The 15,722-nt window shown below is 45.7% G+C and overlaps 1 protein-coding gene across 1 annotated transcript in view; it reads right to left on the reverse strand.

Annotated features, from left to right (window-relative positions):
- LONP2 (lon peptidase 2, peroxisomal) overlaps positions 1–15,722 on the reverse strand; it is a 1,695,025-nt gene that overhangs the window by 1,481,506 nt on the left and 197,797 nt on the right. Inside the window, exon 4 of the mRNA XM_069607050.1 lies at positions 194–316. Coding sequence (XP_069463151.1) covers positions 194–316 — 123 coding nt within the window. The remainder of the gene's footprint in view (positions 1–193; positions 317–15,722) is intronic.

Raw genomic sequence — 15,722 nt, forward strand, 5'->3', positions numbered from 1 at the left:
TTCAAAAAGATATTCTATCCCTCCCTTGTAGCAAGGAAGTTATTATAACCATGAGAGTTCAAACTCAAGATTTTCAGTTTCTTAGGGCCTTCTACTCATGCTAGAGTCCTGTTCCATAATCACCCAAGTTCCTTGCTCAGTGCACAAGGGTTCTTGCCAACCACTGCCAATCTTGGTGCTCTTTTTTACATACCCTTTTGTCATCGTCCTGATCTGGTTTCCTTGTTTTCTGAAGCAGCTTCAAACCTTCAATCTGCCTCACCAACAGTGGAATGGTCATTTTGAAACGCTCTTCCAAACCAATAGCATCTAAAATCTGAAAACAGAAAAAAAGGTTCAACTTGTACAATTCTAGTTATACCTCAAAACCCTCAAAGTTGAGCAAACATCTTATCAAGTACACAATTTGTAGTCTTCTCTTTTTTAGACTCCTAAATCATGGCACAGAACATCCTTATGTTGCATTACCTGGTAGATTTATATAATCCAAAATTGCTTGTTAGAAGAAACACTTTCAATGAAGGATGAAATGTAGATCACACATCACCCTACATCTTATTGCTAAAAATTAACCAATCCTTCAGAAAATGAAATGTCATTCATTTTGGCAGTTTGTTAATTCATAGGAAATGTAATGGACATTGATTGAGCTGGTTTTGTACTGGATAAAATACCCACAGAAAGATTGACACAACTACACAGATTATCACCTGATTTGACACCTGCAGTTTTGTGATTTTGAGGGAAGGTGCTGCGGTTAAAAAAAACATAGTTTTGCAAGTTTGAAGATATCGGCCCTGGTCCTTACTGATACTATGAACTCTGAATTATTGCCCCATTACTAGTTCTGCTTTAGTTTCAGGAGGCACCAGCAGCAATCCGTCCTTATGGCCATGCTCATCTCATCAACCCGTTGGTCTTCGACAACTGACTTTGATTACAATGGGGGTCGTTGGTATGTTGCCACTATGAAGTAATTGATTGTTGACAAAAGTGGAGCAACTCTAAGCCTGCAATATCTCTTGCAGGCGAACACCAAGACACTTGAATGCTCTGGTTATAGCATACTTGAAACTACTGCACTTTCTTCTATTATTGGCATACTATTCTTGCACTTGGCTGCATGCTGCACTTCCACCCACCCTTCGTCTAAACCACTCACCTTTCCTTGTAGGTAAATGTTCCTGAATGTTCCAAGGCTTCTTAAGTTCAGAATACCCTTCCCTTCAATCTCCTTTTCCCACTTTCCTCTTGAAGGGACTTAGAGAATGGATTACAAATGGTGCTTTGCAACACAAAAAATAAAATAGTCTACAGTGAGGATCAGGAGTTGCCAGTGCCCTCTACCAACAGGCCAATTGACCAGACGGGGGCTGCATAGATTAATCCTGTGGGATTATCGCATCCTAATAAAATCGAAAGGATCCCTCTGACCATAAACTGGACATCAGTGTAAGTTCAGAGTCCTCTTGACCCTGTCAAGAGGGGAGAAGGATCCCTCTCTGCCTGGGGCAGAAGGCCTACCAGGGTTGTTGCTAAGCTAGTCCTGCCCCAGCAGCGGGTTGTGGGAGTTGAGTGCCCCTGTCCCTTCTACCTGTGCCTGAATGCTTGAATTGAGTACCATTTCTTCTGGCCCCATGCCTGTACTGCACAATGCTGGCCAGTTTCTTTCTTGTCCAGCCCCATAGGTCTTCAAGATCCAGCATACACAGTGTTGGAATAATGAACAAGTGGCATGCCTGGGAGAGAGGCTAGGCTTCAGAGCAATCCGCGTTGCAGAATACATTACGAGACATGGGTCTCCTGCAGCAGTGAGAATGCACAGCTCTTTCTTCATTATAATGGCGATCTCAGCACACAGTTAAACCCACAAGGACAATATTCTTACCTGCTCCGTGGTCATTCTGCCAAACCGGCATCTCATGCATGCAAGTAAACCCTCACACAAACTGGATATTAAACTTGTTTCTTGATGCAGCAAGTCACCTTTGATTAACCGCAACGCATCCACATATAAGAAAGGAGGGACTCAAGATCCCCTTTTGTGCTTTTTCTCACCTGTAGCTCCTCCCCTGGGGAAAGGAAAGCCAGCAGCTGGTGCGGGGAAGCAGGTGAGGGAGAGTCAATGTAGAGGGAAGGGGGAGGATTCAAAGGGGAACAGGAACCAGGAAGGTGTAGGTTATTAAGTTGAGGTCAAAGGAAAGAAAGGAGTTCCAAAAGATCAAGAAGAGGAAGGACAGTGTAGAAGAGCGGAGAGAATTCCTGAAAAAGTGTGCAAGGTGATGTATTGGCTTTTGAGAGAAAGTGGTACTGTTATTTGGATGAGTGTGCAAGGTGCATGAGTGGAAGTAATACAGAAAGAGAGGGAGTAAATGAGGAGGTGACTCGGGAAGTAAAAGGAAAGTAAATGTGAGAGATGTGGTGGGTGGAGAATAGCAGCATGGAGAGAGGAGAGCAGTAGAAATAATAGATTACAGAGGGGAAGAGTAATAGTAGAATGGAGAGGGGAAGAATAATAGTGGGGAGGGGAAGAGTAGTAGTAGTAGAGTGGAGAGGGATAATAGTAGTAGTGGAGTGGGGAGCGTAGTAGGAGAGTAGTAGAGGTGTGGAAAAAGGTGAGAGAAGGTAGCAGAGGGTAAGATCGGAGGGCAGAGGTTTGAACTAGGGAGGAACTTCAGAGGGAAAAAATGGCAGTGAGAGGGAGAGAGAGAGGAGACACAGTGGAGTAGTAGGGAGGAGAGGATGAGGTGGAAAGGGAGAGAGACAGAAAAATAGGGAGAGGCACAAGAGGACATGGAAGGAGGCCACGAGGGGCCCCGAGTGTCTGGAAGCCACAGATACTTCCATTACATTACATTACCTTTGGGGACTTTAGATAGGGGACCAGCTAGATTTTTCCCAGAGCAAGTGCGATATAAAGTTTGTTTGCCTATAGGCCATCACAAACATTCAGACAGATTCTTAGATAGCAGGAGTTACTGATCTTCAGATTAAAGCCTGGGATTGAGGGCCGCCTGGGCTAGGGAAGGAATGGCTTGCACTAGACGAGAGGGACGTCCCTTAGCGAGCCCCTTTACTATCCTAAAAATAAAAGCCCTTGACTTCAACTGTCTTCTTGAGTGGATGTGCTCTTGAAGCCATCTGTAACGTAAGATGCATATATTATTGTCCAGATATGGCAACAATGACACTACAGGCATCAATAGGGCAAGCACATGTCAAGACAGATTATTAAATTGAACTGGCTCGCGTTAGGATGCTGTATATGCCAAAAGAAGCCAGAGCAAAAAGGGAGGGTTTGGAAACAGATTATAAGCGGATGGGCACACAGGTCTTAGGCTTTCTGGGAGAACCCAATGCCTCAATGGGTTCTCATGAGGATTCATCCCAAACTAGTCGGGTTGGCTTAATCCAGTTAACTCCTCCATGGATATCCTGCTCGTGCATAATCTGGCCAGGGACAAGGGTTTCCACTGTTAAATCCATTGACACGACACAATCCTCTTCAGCATGTTGTCCTCAAGTCTCATCCAGGTCAACTTATGGGAGGAGTCTTCAGAGGCTGCAACAGTTAGGATCCCTTCAGTTTCCGGGACAACACAGATTTCCAGCTAACAGCAGCACAATACTTTTTCTTTCCACAGCACTGCTCACTACCCCATTCCTACTTCACCCTGCACCCCACCGCCATAAACCTTTGATCTTGGGCTCTCCACTCTGTGGATGCAACTGTCTGACAAGTCACTTGTAGGTGAGGCCTGTTCTAGTCTGGAAACAAAACTACATTTTACATGGATATCAGTTACTGGGCTGCAACGCTTGACTGATGGAGTGATACGCTGCAGGCGGAGACGGTGTCAATGGATAGGAAGAACAGAATTGCACATGCAAAACATGGAGCCGTTAGCCATGCCTCTCAATGTTGGAGGATATTCTGTTCTTAAACATAGCTGGCAAAATTGATATTTCGGTCCAACATATGCTTCTCATTCTGTAACACCACATAAAAACCCTGATAAATCTGTGTTTGGGGTCAATATTTTGGGGGAGGGACACTCTTTATTGTCTGTTTTTCTACAGCTGTATAGAAATGGAACAGACTGTTGATGCTGATGCGAGTATTACGTGTGGATTTTATTGGCTGTTTCCCCAGTTGGTGTTGCAATTTAGATTTGTCATGCCCAGCTGAGATGGTAACGAGAGTATCCTACTGCCCAGCCGCAAAACCATTGTACAAAGGATAGGTAAGTGGCCTAATTGAAACCTCTAAAGGGGTTTCGAAAGAACGGGCTATGAAATTGGTGTCTCGTCTTGGGCTGCACAAAAACCACCTTATTTAAATTTCACTGCAGTGAACTTAGGCCCAATGAAGGTGGCAGTATGGGAAGGGTAATTAAGGAGAAAGGATATATCTAGCAGTGGAGAAAAAAACAATTTTAGAAAAAGTTAAAGTTAAATCAACAAAATCGGAAGTAACAAATATTAGAAATGACCACGTTAAAGTTAAATTAAATTTGTATCCAAAATGTAAACTACATGAAACAAGATGAAATGTCATGGAAACATTAACTCACCCTTTGTTTGTTATGCTGTAGTAAATGTTTATCGGATTAGAAATTTTGTTTAAAAAAAATTATGATATATTGTTTCGATTTACGTTAAGTGTCAACACGTATGAAATTCATTGTGTATTACTTTTCTGTTGATTTGTATTAACTGTAGTGTTTGTTTTAAAATTGCAGTAATTATTGTGAGAAACCTGAAGGTATTCTTCGTCCTGACCCCATGGATCCTCTGTGCAGGTGGCCAGGGAAAGGCCATTGCTCTTGGATCCTCACCCTGGGGGTGGACAAGCGAGGGAGGATCACCTGTTGGAGGGTCTGTGGGGAGTGGGAACACTGACTTACCCACCATTCCCTCAACCTACAAGAGCTATTTTCATTCATGCCCTATCTTACCCTGTAAGTACCCACTAAGTTCTGAGAAGAGGAAGAAGCAGCTAGGTATAATACACACTTCCTGTTACAAACACCAGTCTAGTACTAGGACGAAGAAGAGGGGGCTGAAGATATCCAACACTGAAGGTCAGGCATGTCCCATTGATTGGACTGAGCATGGTCAGGCAAGACAAGCCAACAACTCACACTTGAGGCCCCTTGATATGTCTCAGGTGTATAAAAGGGAGGAGGGAAAATGAGAAGGAGATGAACGAGTAGCCAAGATGCTATGGTGGTATAAGACTCAGAAGTCTGGATGCCGTCATCGATCCCAGAGGACTCGCAGCTGGTGGGTGCAGGACCGGGAGCCTTTGGACGGGAAGATGGGCAACAGGAGCTGCCAAACCTGTCGGTGGGAGTGGAAGAGAGAGGGAGAGAGAGAGAGAGGGGATGAAGGGGAGAAAGGGAGAGAATGAGAGAGGGAGAGAGGGAGAGAGGGAAAGAGAGAGAGAGAGAGGGAGACGCTGTACGCGCCGAGACCCGCAGGCAGCTGGAGCGCATCTATGGTGACAGTCGGGACGTACCCGAACGAGGCGGTCTGCTTCCCTGCTACAGGGAAGGTGACCAAGCGCAACAGGAGCAGCCGCTGTGAGAACACAAAGCGCTGGTGAGTGTCAGAGGACACAGAGAGAACGGAGCACTCCCAGGACCACAGACAATTGCCGGTCCAAGTGAATGCAAACCATATAGAATATCGAACAAAATTGAAACTATATTGAGTATATTGAACACTGAACTGAAACTACTAATTGAGTATATTGAACAGCAAACTGAATTGAAAGTGCCATTTACATAATATCACGGCATATTGAACACTGACCGAACATTTGAAGTTAAACAGACATACTGGATGTCATACTGTATGTAAGCAGCACTGTGGGCAAAACAAAAAGAATATGGAATATTAAACAATGATACAAGTATTCTAACGAACAGTGTGAGCAAAGGCCATCAGCCCATAAGTCTATGGCAAAGAAAAACACTGATACAGAAGAGTGTTACAATAACCACAGTGAATACAAGTGTAAGAACTCAGAAGCCTGAGGCAGAAGAGCCTGAAAAGGGGCTAAACAAGGCAAAAGGAACTCATGGTTGCGCGACCTGTAGTGTGTGTGGACCGTTCCGTCTGATAACTGTGCCTGGACCAGAGTTCCCCACTTCACGAATCAAGTCAAGAAGAGGCTTAGGGTTCCTGGTTGCATGACCTGTAGCGGGTGGACGCTAATTGATGACAAGCAAAGGACATTGGAAATGATGCCTGAACCAATTGGAACAGCAAGTCAGAAGGTGGGTCAAGTACACCTATTATTTTCTTTTATTAAATATTTGGTGGCTGAAAGCAGTACAAGTGCTGCAGTGAAATCTTGCGGAAGGGCACCCTGACAGTCGAAAGAACTGGGAACACTGTCTTGGGAAAGAGACACTCAAGACTTCATTTTTGTGTAAACTATACTGTATTGAACTTGGGGAGGGAAACCCGGAGAATGAAACAACAGAGAACCACTGTCTTGGGGAAGGGAACCTCAAAACATCCTTTTTGTGTAAACTATACAATATTGAACTTGGGGAAGGGAACCACAAGAAATGACTGAACATTGTTGAGGCAAGCAGCCATTGGACTTGGGGTAGGGAACCCAAGAAGACAGCTGATAATTTACTTTTGAACACCATTCTGTTGACTAAAACCCCACAACACATTTTCTCTAGATGTGAGGTTAAGCATAGGTCTTTGACACAGACAGAATTTTGATTTGGATTTACAGACACAGACGTCCCTTAGTTTCATGTAGGGAGGAGAAATCCCTACCTTAGCTATATGAGAAGTTAGGCCGTACACCATCCTGACATCTGAAATCAAATATTTTTTTAAACTTGAAATCTGTTGTCTGTGTCATCTCTTGATACCATGCCTCTCAAACATTGTTTAATATGTGTTTATTATTATTATGTTTACCTATATACATTTTGGTGTGGTATTAAATTGTACATGTGTTTATGATTCAGTGGTTTTTTAATTGTAGTGGTCATTTATTATAGCCTTAACAGTTGTGTTTGCTTGTAAATTATTTGGTAAGGGTTCAGGTTAACATAATGCATTGTAACCTTAACGTCATTTCTAATGCCTACATTTTTGTCGGATTAACCTGAAAAAAAAATTACATTACTTTTTCTCCACTGATTTAGATTTTATGTTTCAAACCTGAAATGAGTTACATGATTATCTTCTTTTGATGTTACAGTGGGCATTGGGAGAGGTGAGGAAACTAGGACTTGATGATAAACAACGTGCCACGCTACTCTACTACCACTGGCGTCTTGCAGACAGTCACTATCTCACATTGCCACTTTCAATCTCTTTTTTTACCCCTTGTACAACAAAACAAGTATCAGCGAGTGGGCAGATAAGGGAGGAAGGGATGTCCGGAAGCTCCACTTGTTTATGGGAGGAAATAACACACAAACAAGAATACATGTACGGAATTAGACATATAGTTACATTTGTATTGTATTGTATTTTATTATTTATATAGAGCTCTTTCCCCATTTGTATGGCCTCAATGCGCTTTGTGGTTGGAATGCCCTCAGCGACCGTAGTCAATGTGCTGGAAAATCTAACAACAAATTTAGATTAGGAGATGCTTGTGTGCATTTTTGCCAGTCTAGGACTTGGGTGGCTGACTAGGCTAGTCTAAGCAGCCCAAATGAGCTCATGCACATGGCTGGGCGCTGTTGGTGGTTTGCGATAGGGTGCTATTGTTGGGAGAGTCGATGTGTGACCAGCTATACCGAAGTTCATTTGCTGGTAGTCGCTGTATGCTAGTGGCAAAGGTGTTGAGGTACGTCAGGTGTTTCAGTATGGGTGGCTTTGTGTGCTGCTAGACCGGAAAGCATAGCCATAGCTGCATTCTAAGGTGCATGGTTGGTTGGTCATGCCTGCGGCCTGTGTCCACAAGTGTGGTGTAAGGTATACATACCGTAGTCTTTGAGGTTATACGTACAGTAGTCTTCGGAGGTGTTTGCTGGAGAAATTTGGTCCAGTGTGGGCGGTGTGTTCTAATTTTTCAGGTCTCTCTAGTGTGGGTCTGAGCAGGCAGTGACTATGGGTGAGTTTTTTGCGGTGTGCCTCAATGGGGGCTGGTGGCTTCCCTGGAATATTTGTCTCATTATTTGTGGTCTGTTTTGTGCAGGGGTCTGGGGGGTGGTGAGTGTGGCTAAGTTTATTGCGGTGTGCCACAGTGAAGGCTGTTTTTGTGCATGGATTGATAGTGTGTCAGGTGGGCCGCTGCAAAAGCTGGCGGCCACTTGTGCTGCACTTGGTGTAGGGGAAGTTGGGTCCGGCAGTGTAGTTTCGATGAGCGATGGCTCAGGCAGAAATTGGGAAGAGCCAGAATTTTTAGAGCCTTTCTGAGTTTCAGATGGTTTTCAGTGTTGCGAATGTATAGGGTTATGGAGTTCCTGGTGATTGGTGCTCTCAGGTTCGAGGGTGTGGGCGGTGGGGGTGCTTGAGTTTATACGCGTGTGCCACAGCGAAGGCTGCTGGCTTCCTTTGTGTATTTGTTGGGTAGTGGGTGTTTTTGTGTATGGGGGGGTAGTATGTCCGATGAGCCGCTGCAAATGTTACCGGCCCCTGTTTTGTAGTTGGTGTAAGGGTGTCCTGTCCTGATTGGCTGGCCTGATTGGGTTCAGCGGTTTGGATTCGAAGGGGGAGGGGGGAATTCAAGTGCATATTATGGGAAGAGCCAGGATTTTAAGGCCTTTCTGAATTTCCGATGCTTTTCAGTGTGGGCTGGTAGGGCATAATTTTGTCTGGAAGGGTGTGTGATGTACTTTTATATATGTTTAAGTATGTGCAAGTGTTTGTGCGAACCTGTGTATGCAAAATGTGTTCTAGGTTTTAATCTGGATGTGTGAGTGTACTGTTGTGTAAACGTTTTTGTGTATTAATGCGCAGTGTGTGTGTTTATATTATTGGCATGTTTGAACATTTTTTTTTTTACCAACTTTAAGTTTTTAAGAGGATCATAGATTTGTATACATCAATAACCAGTTAATGACGAACTTACATTGTTTTGTTCATGCCAACTCTTCCTTGCCCCATCTTGGGGTTTCAGTGCAATTCAATTCCATTGCTCATATCTATTAACCATACAATTTAACCGTCAAACTATCCCCCTCCCTACCCCCAAACATTTCCCCAATTTATGGGTGAAAAAGTGTTCTGCTATTGCTTTAAAAGTTCAAACGGTAGAATCACTTTTCAGTTAATGTTCGCGTTTATCAAATGATAGGTATTGCACGGAGCAACCTAGGTTTAAAGTACATCTGTTTTTTATCGTCTGTAAATTCGTGTAATGGTAGCCAAATATTCGGATACTTTGAGTAAGAACCGTGGGCTATTGCTGTCACCTTTTCCATGGCCATCACTCCCCGCAGCCTCACCCACCACATGGCTACTATTGGTCCGTCCTTATTCTTCCATGCTTGTGCAATCGTGAGTCTGGCCGCGCTCAGCATGTGAGTGATGAGCGTGGCTGTAGGCCCTGAGTTTGCATAATATCCTTCGACCGCCTCCTCCAGGAGCACCCCTAGCAGATCGAAGGGAAGCCCCACACCCGTTATTTCTTTAATGTGGCTTAAAATCTCTTTCCAATAGGTCTCTGCTAGTGGACAAGACTACCACATGTGGATAAGATCCCAGGCTGTCCACAATTCCTCCAGCAGGCTGAAGGGTATTCTGAGTTGATGGCGTGCATACGCACGGGTGTCATGTACCAACGGAGGCAGAGTTTGTATGCTGCTTCTTTAATTGAGGTACATTTAGAGCTCCTGGTGGATCTATGCCAAATGCGGCCCCAAGTATCCCCAGAGATTGGTCTCCCAAGGTCCGTCTCCCACTTTTGCATATAGGTGAGGTTCTCTTCAGGGTCTATCACCCCCATTAGACGATATAATCTAGTTATTCCCTTATCTGGTTGGCCTTCTTGTATTGTTAGCTCAACTCCTGTAGGGCTTCTAGTTGCCGCCTCTTTCACCTTTGCGTTTGAGACCCAGTGTCTAAGCTGAACATAATGATATTGTTCCCGCTCTGGTATGTTAAACCTGGCCTTGTATTCTTCAAACGTCAAGGGTGACCCATCTGCGTAGAGATCTTTTAGGGCCATGTTATTTTCTCTGCCCCCCTCCCCGCAGTGTGTCCAGAAATTAGCCTGCATTCCTGGGGTAAATTCGGGGTTATAAGCAATCGGAATGAGTGGTCTCTTCCCCACTTTGATCTTCTTATTTCTCAATACCCTATCCCAATACCACAGAGTAGTTCTGGTTGATTCTAGTAGCTGACCTCTTTTTTCACTGTGTCGTGTGGCGAGGAAGCCTAGGTTCCCAAGGGGCGTCTTGGTCGCTGTTCTTTCCAGTATGACCCACTGATTTCGATCTTCTCCAGATGTCCATTTTAGTATCGGGGCTACTTGTGCTGCCCATAGGTATCTATGAAATTCTGGCACCCCCAGTCCGCCCAAGGCTTGTGGTTTGGGGATTCTCGGTTATATAGGCGTGTTATGGGGCCTGTTCAGATGGTCCTGAACGTTTTATAGTATGCCTTGCTTAGCCCATCTGGGCCCAGGGTTTTGTGTCCTTTTAGTGCGCCTATTGCCTCCCCCACTTCCTCCTCTGTTATAGGGCCTTCCAGTTGTTGCCTGTCTGCCTCATTAATTTGTGGTATTCTATCTGATTTAGAAATATGACTTGTGCCTCCCCCTCTAGGTTTTCTTTTTTTAGGTTGTTGGTGTAGTATGAGATCATCGCCTCTTCTATTTCTTTCTCCCCCCTCACCATTTCCTCGCTACCGTTACGAAGTTGGGTTATACGGTTCCGGAGTTTCTGATGCCTTAGTTTAGCAGCAAGGAGTCGGTTAGCTTTACCCCCATGTATATAATAAAATTGTTTTGTTTGTACCAGAAGGCATGCTGCATCATCTGCTAGGTGGGTTTCTAAGATCGCTGTGGCTTTTTTTAATTCCCGCCATGCCTTCTGTGAGCACCTGTCTTTGTATTCCACCTCCGCCTTGTGTATATTGGCTTCCATATTGCGTCTCACCCTTTCCCGACTTTTAATATAGTTTGATGTTTGCGCAATAAACTTCCTCCTTACTACCGCTTTGCTGGCATCCCAGATAGTCGACCTGTCCACCCCCAGTGTCGTATTTTCCCGGAAATAGTTCTGTAAGGTTTGCTCTATGCTTATCCGGACCGTTAGATCTTTCAAAAGTACCTCATTTAAACGCCAGGGTTTGTGGGGTTGTTGTTGCAGGTAATTTGACTCTATTTTTAGAAGTACCGGAGCGTGGTCTGATAGGCACTCCAATTTCTAAGCCTGTAACCTGTGGGACAACTGTTTCAGAAATGAGTATCATATCAATATGGGAATAAACCCTGTGTACTGCTGAGTAGCGGGTATATATTCCATCTTGTGGGTTAAGGAATCGCCAGGACTCTAATAGGTGTAGTTCTCTTAGAAATTTGGCCAGGGCTTGTCTGAATGTGTGGTCATTGGAGGTGGCTGGGAGAGTTATCCATTGCTGCATTCATCACCCCGTTAAAATCGCCTCCAATAAGAATTTTCCCTCTTCCCCATTGTGCGACTTTGGGCAATAGGTTCAGTAAGAAAGGGTCCTGTTTCTCATTAGGTGCACACATTGAAATCAAGGTCACCAGTTGGCCCATCAGTTTCCCCCCCAGCATCAAATATCGGCCATCTGGGTCTTTTTTAACAAATCGTTTCTCAAAGTTGATATCTTTTGCTAGTAAGATGCCCACTCCCCGCTTATTAGTCCCACTGGAAGCTAGATATTGTGTGGGGAAGACTCTAGGTCTCAACCTCTGTTCATCCTCTGGGAGCAAGTGTGTCTCTTGCAGCCATATCACCGAGGCGTGCATATCTCTCAACCTAGTCAACATAGATTTCCGCTTGATTGGGGAGTTAAGCCCCCGGAAGTTTAACAAGACAAATGTTAACTCCATTATTGTACCTTAACCATTGCTCCCTTTCATTGCAATCCGTCTCAAGAATTTTTGTAGATGTTGCATATATGTTTTGTACCTTTTCACCCAAAACCGAAAATTCACTCCCCCCATCCAACTTTTGAACTAGAACTTCCCAATAACTTTCTCAACATGTTGAATTCACAATAGATCACCGGGTTTTACTCACCCGGGAAGTTTGGGTTCCGGACTTCCTCTTCCCCTCCCTCTACCCTCCCTGTTTTATCCATGCCGCTTGATGTCTGATATAATGGCTTCTTATGCATTCAGCTTAGCGTATGATTACTTTCTAGATGTGAGATCCATACTTTTCTTTGTCATCCCCGCTTTCCAGTTTTAAGGGGACTATCCTGGTTCTCCAGGTGTTTGGCAGTTGTTCAGGTGGGATCTGAGGATTTAAGTTCCTTATTACGCCCTCATGGTCGAGGCCATCCTAGCTTTCCTTGGCCTCTTGCGGATCCACCCTCCATCTCCCCGTTCCGGGATGGAGGTCCTTCCTTGTCGGTGAGGTTGCCCCCTTTGTCCTCCTGCATAAGATCTGCCATGTCTTCCTCCTTGGAGACGGAGAGCCTCTGGCCTTTCGATTTGAAACAAAGGCATGACGGATGTCCCCACCGGTATCGCACGTCCCTGGTTCTCAAACAGTCTGTGACTACCCTCAGTTTTTTCCTCTTAGCAAGAGTAGCTTGGGCTAGGTCTCGGAACAGTTGAATTGGGGTGGAGCGGAACCTAATAGGTTGTTTGTTACGAGCTGCTCGCATAATGTCCTCTTTCAGTTGATACAGGTGTATCCGGGTTAGCACATAGGGAGTCAGATTCTTGCTGAGTTGATATGTAGAATAGATCCTGTATGTCCGATCTAGCACGATTTCATTGTCCTCTTCCGTGTTCAAGATGTGTCGGAACAGGTCTGTTACATATTGCTGTAGGGCAGAGTCCATTACCGATTTCGGGATTCCACGAATACGAATGTTGTTCCGCCTGGATCTGTTTTCAGCATCTTCCTTTAATCTCTTGCAGCATTTCTAGCAGATCCGACTTTCGAATAGGTGGGTCTTCGGAGTTTCCTACCCCTTCTGGAGGGGGGTATGTACCTGGGCCATCGCATGCACCTAATTGCATTTCTGAGTATCTGCTGTCTGCAGCATAGCTTTGATATCGCCAGAGCCTTGACCTTTAGTTTTCGTTGTTTGTTTGGACATCTCGGTCAGAGTATGATGTTCTTGTTTGCCGCTCTCGATTAGATCTAAAGAGTTAGGATCGCTGTTGCTCGTCGCCGTTGCCCCTCAGGTAGGATTTCCGCCTCCCACCACTTTGGAGGTTTCCTTGTAGGACCAGGGATAGTTCTTTATCTGTGTTAGGTTTGTGTTGTGGGCTGTGGTTTATGCTGCACTTCCGGGTTGGGCCTCAAGCGGTCTGCCCCTCTGCTCTTTGCACCTCTTTTGGGGTTAAGTGACTCAGTTTGTTGTCTTTGTTTGCCCAACCCATATACATTCCATGTTATGCTGGATTGGTAAATTCTGTACCAAGGCCATATGAGGCCACCAAGCGGATGTCTCGCAGTATGGTTGCTGTTTTCCTCTTCACTTCGCTTTAGCTTGCACTCCCCTAGATATCACCTGCCGCTTATAGCCACGAGTTTGGAGTGTTTGCTATGAATCCAGCTCCTTTTTGGATTCGGGCAGTTGTTCTCTCTCACCTTCTATTAGACGTCTGCTTTAGCTGACATGTTTCATGTTACATCACCCCATCTGTCTACTGATTGCTTTCGATTTCGGGCAGTGGAGGAGGCTGCAAGAATTTTTGATATCCTTCCCTTGAAGGGCCCCACTGTATCTTTAGAGATCACTCAGACCGGGAGTCTGCTTTGCCGCCTGATGCCCTTTCCTGCTTCTGCGTGGGCTACAGCCTGCTTTTTTGCAGGGATCCTGTAGTGTGTACTCAAAATGGCGTCCTCACGAGCCGCTCCATGTGTGTTCCTCTAATTTGCTGGGAGTGATTGGGGTGCGCAGTTTACAAGACGCCGCTGTTCATGTTGGAGATCAGCTAGTGTGTTGCTGATGCTTCGCCTCCTGCAGTGACTTTTTTGCAGGAGTCACCGCTGTGGCTCTATATGCGGCTCCAGAAGCCCCGGGCACTGCACCACCCGTGCGGTTACCCCATAATGCGGGCGTCTCTTATTGTGGTAGCTGCTTCCCCCAATCTGGTCTGCTAACCCCCGCTCACCGCAGAGCTTGCCGCTGAGTTGCCAGCATGTGGGATCAACAATATGCAATCATATGGCGATATGGCAATATATAATCAGGATGGCAATATGTAATCAGGATGGTGACCGCACGGGCCGCTCCATGTGCGTTTTCCTAGCTTGCTGGGACTGATTGGGGGGCGTAGTTTGCACGATGCCGCTGTTCATATTAAGGAGCCTCCTGCAATGACACCCCCGCAGGAGTCGCCGCTACATCTGCATATGTAGCCCCAGGGGCCCCGGGCACCGCATTACCCATGCAGCCGCTCCCAGTGCGGGTGTCCCCTGTTGCAGCCACTGTCTTCCCCCCCAGCTGGTCTGCTCACCTTCGCTCACTGCCGAGCTCGCCGCCGGGCTGCAAGCATGTGGGATCTTCCTCGCAGCGGTCGGACACCGCGCGTTCCCTTCCTCCGAGATCTTCAATGGCCCATGGTTACTTTGATGGTCCCGCGCCTCAGGCCTGAGCCTGCCGCAGCCCGAGCCTGTGCCTCATGATACGCGCCTGGGGGGTGGGGGGGATCACCGATCTTCTCCATTCGCTCCCATGCCAGTCAGCCGCGTTGTCGGGGCATGCAGGGAGACCCCCGGGCTTGTGGTATGTTTCACGATTCCACTCACCCGCTTTCAGAGACCCGCAACTTCTCTCTACGCATGAAGTCTGCGGCAGCTGCTATCTTGTTAGAGGGACGATCCTCCAAGATTAGCCCGCTACTTCTCTTGCACTAATTACTGCTGCCAAATTCTTAGTTCTTCAGATGCCCCCGAAGTTCATCATTGCATGGGTAGTTTTGGCAGTTTTAACGGTGCATTATAAGGGGGATAAGGGTTCCGGTGTCAGATGAAGACACAGAGCTCGCTGAGGAGCCATCCGTTCGGGTCCTAGGCTGGCCACGCCCTGCGTTTGAACACATTTTTGAGGTTTTTTATACATGAAGGAATTGAATAAAAAGGCTCACCAAGGGAAATCCCCCTCTCTGTTCTACACCAGGCAGTTCCCTCCCAAGCCCAGGTGTCCTTCAACCTCAGGATGATCACTACAGCTTGGTAATACCTACTGTCTAATCACTGCCTGGTTGATCGTGAAGACCTAAGGGACCTATGCCCTTTCTCTCTATCTCACTCAGGGTACAATCTAGTTGAATCCTAAACTAGGTCCCGTCATACAATAAGTACAAGAGAAGGTACCTTCCAAACACTCCATTCTCACTAAGTCCTTTCCAAACAATGTAACTACAAGAGATCAAAATAAAAGAATGGCCATGAAAGTGCTATGAATGTGTAGATTTTTAATTAAAATATGAAGATGAAAATAACAAAAAACACAAGCAAAAACCCAACACAGAAAATGCAAGCTGTTGTAGAATAGTAATCTGAGTAGATGACGGGCTGTTAGGAAACTTAGTTGACATAATGTCGATGTTCAAGAAAGTGACTTGTAAAAAA

Source organism: Ambystoma mexicanum, chromosome 1p, assembly GCF_040938575.1.
Source record: "Ambystoma mexicanum isolate Mex_15411 chromosome 1p, UKY_AmexF1_1, whole genome shotgun sequence".
Taxonomy (NCBI): domain Eukaryota; kingdom Metazoa; phylum Chordata; class Amphibia; order Caudata; family Ambystomatidae; genus Ambystoma; species Ambystoma mexicanum.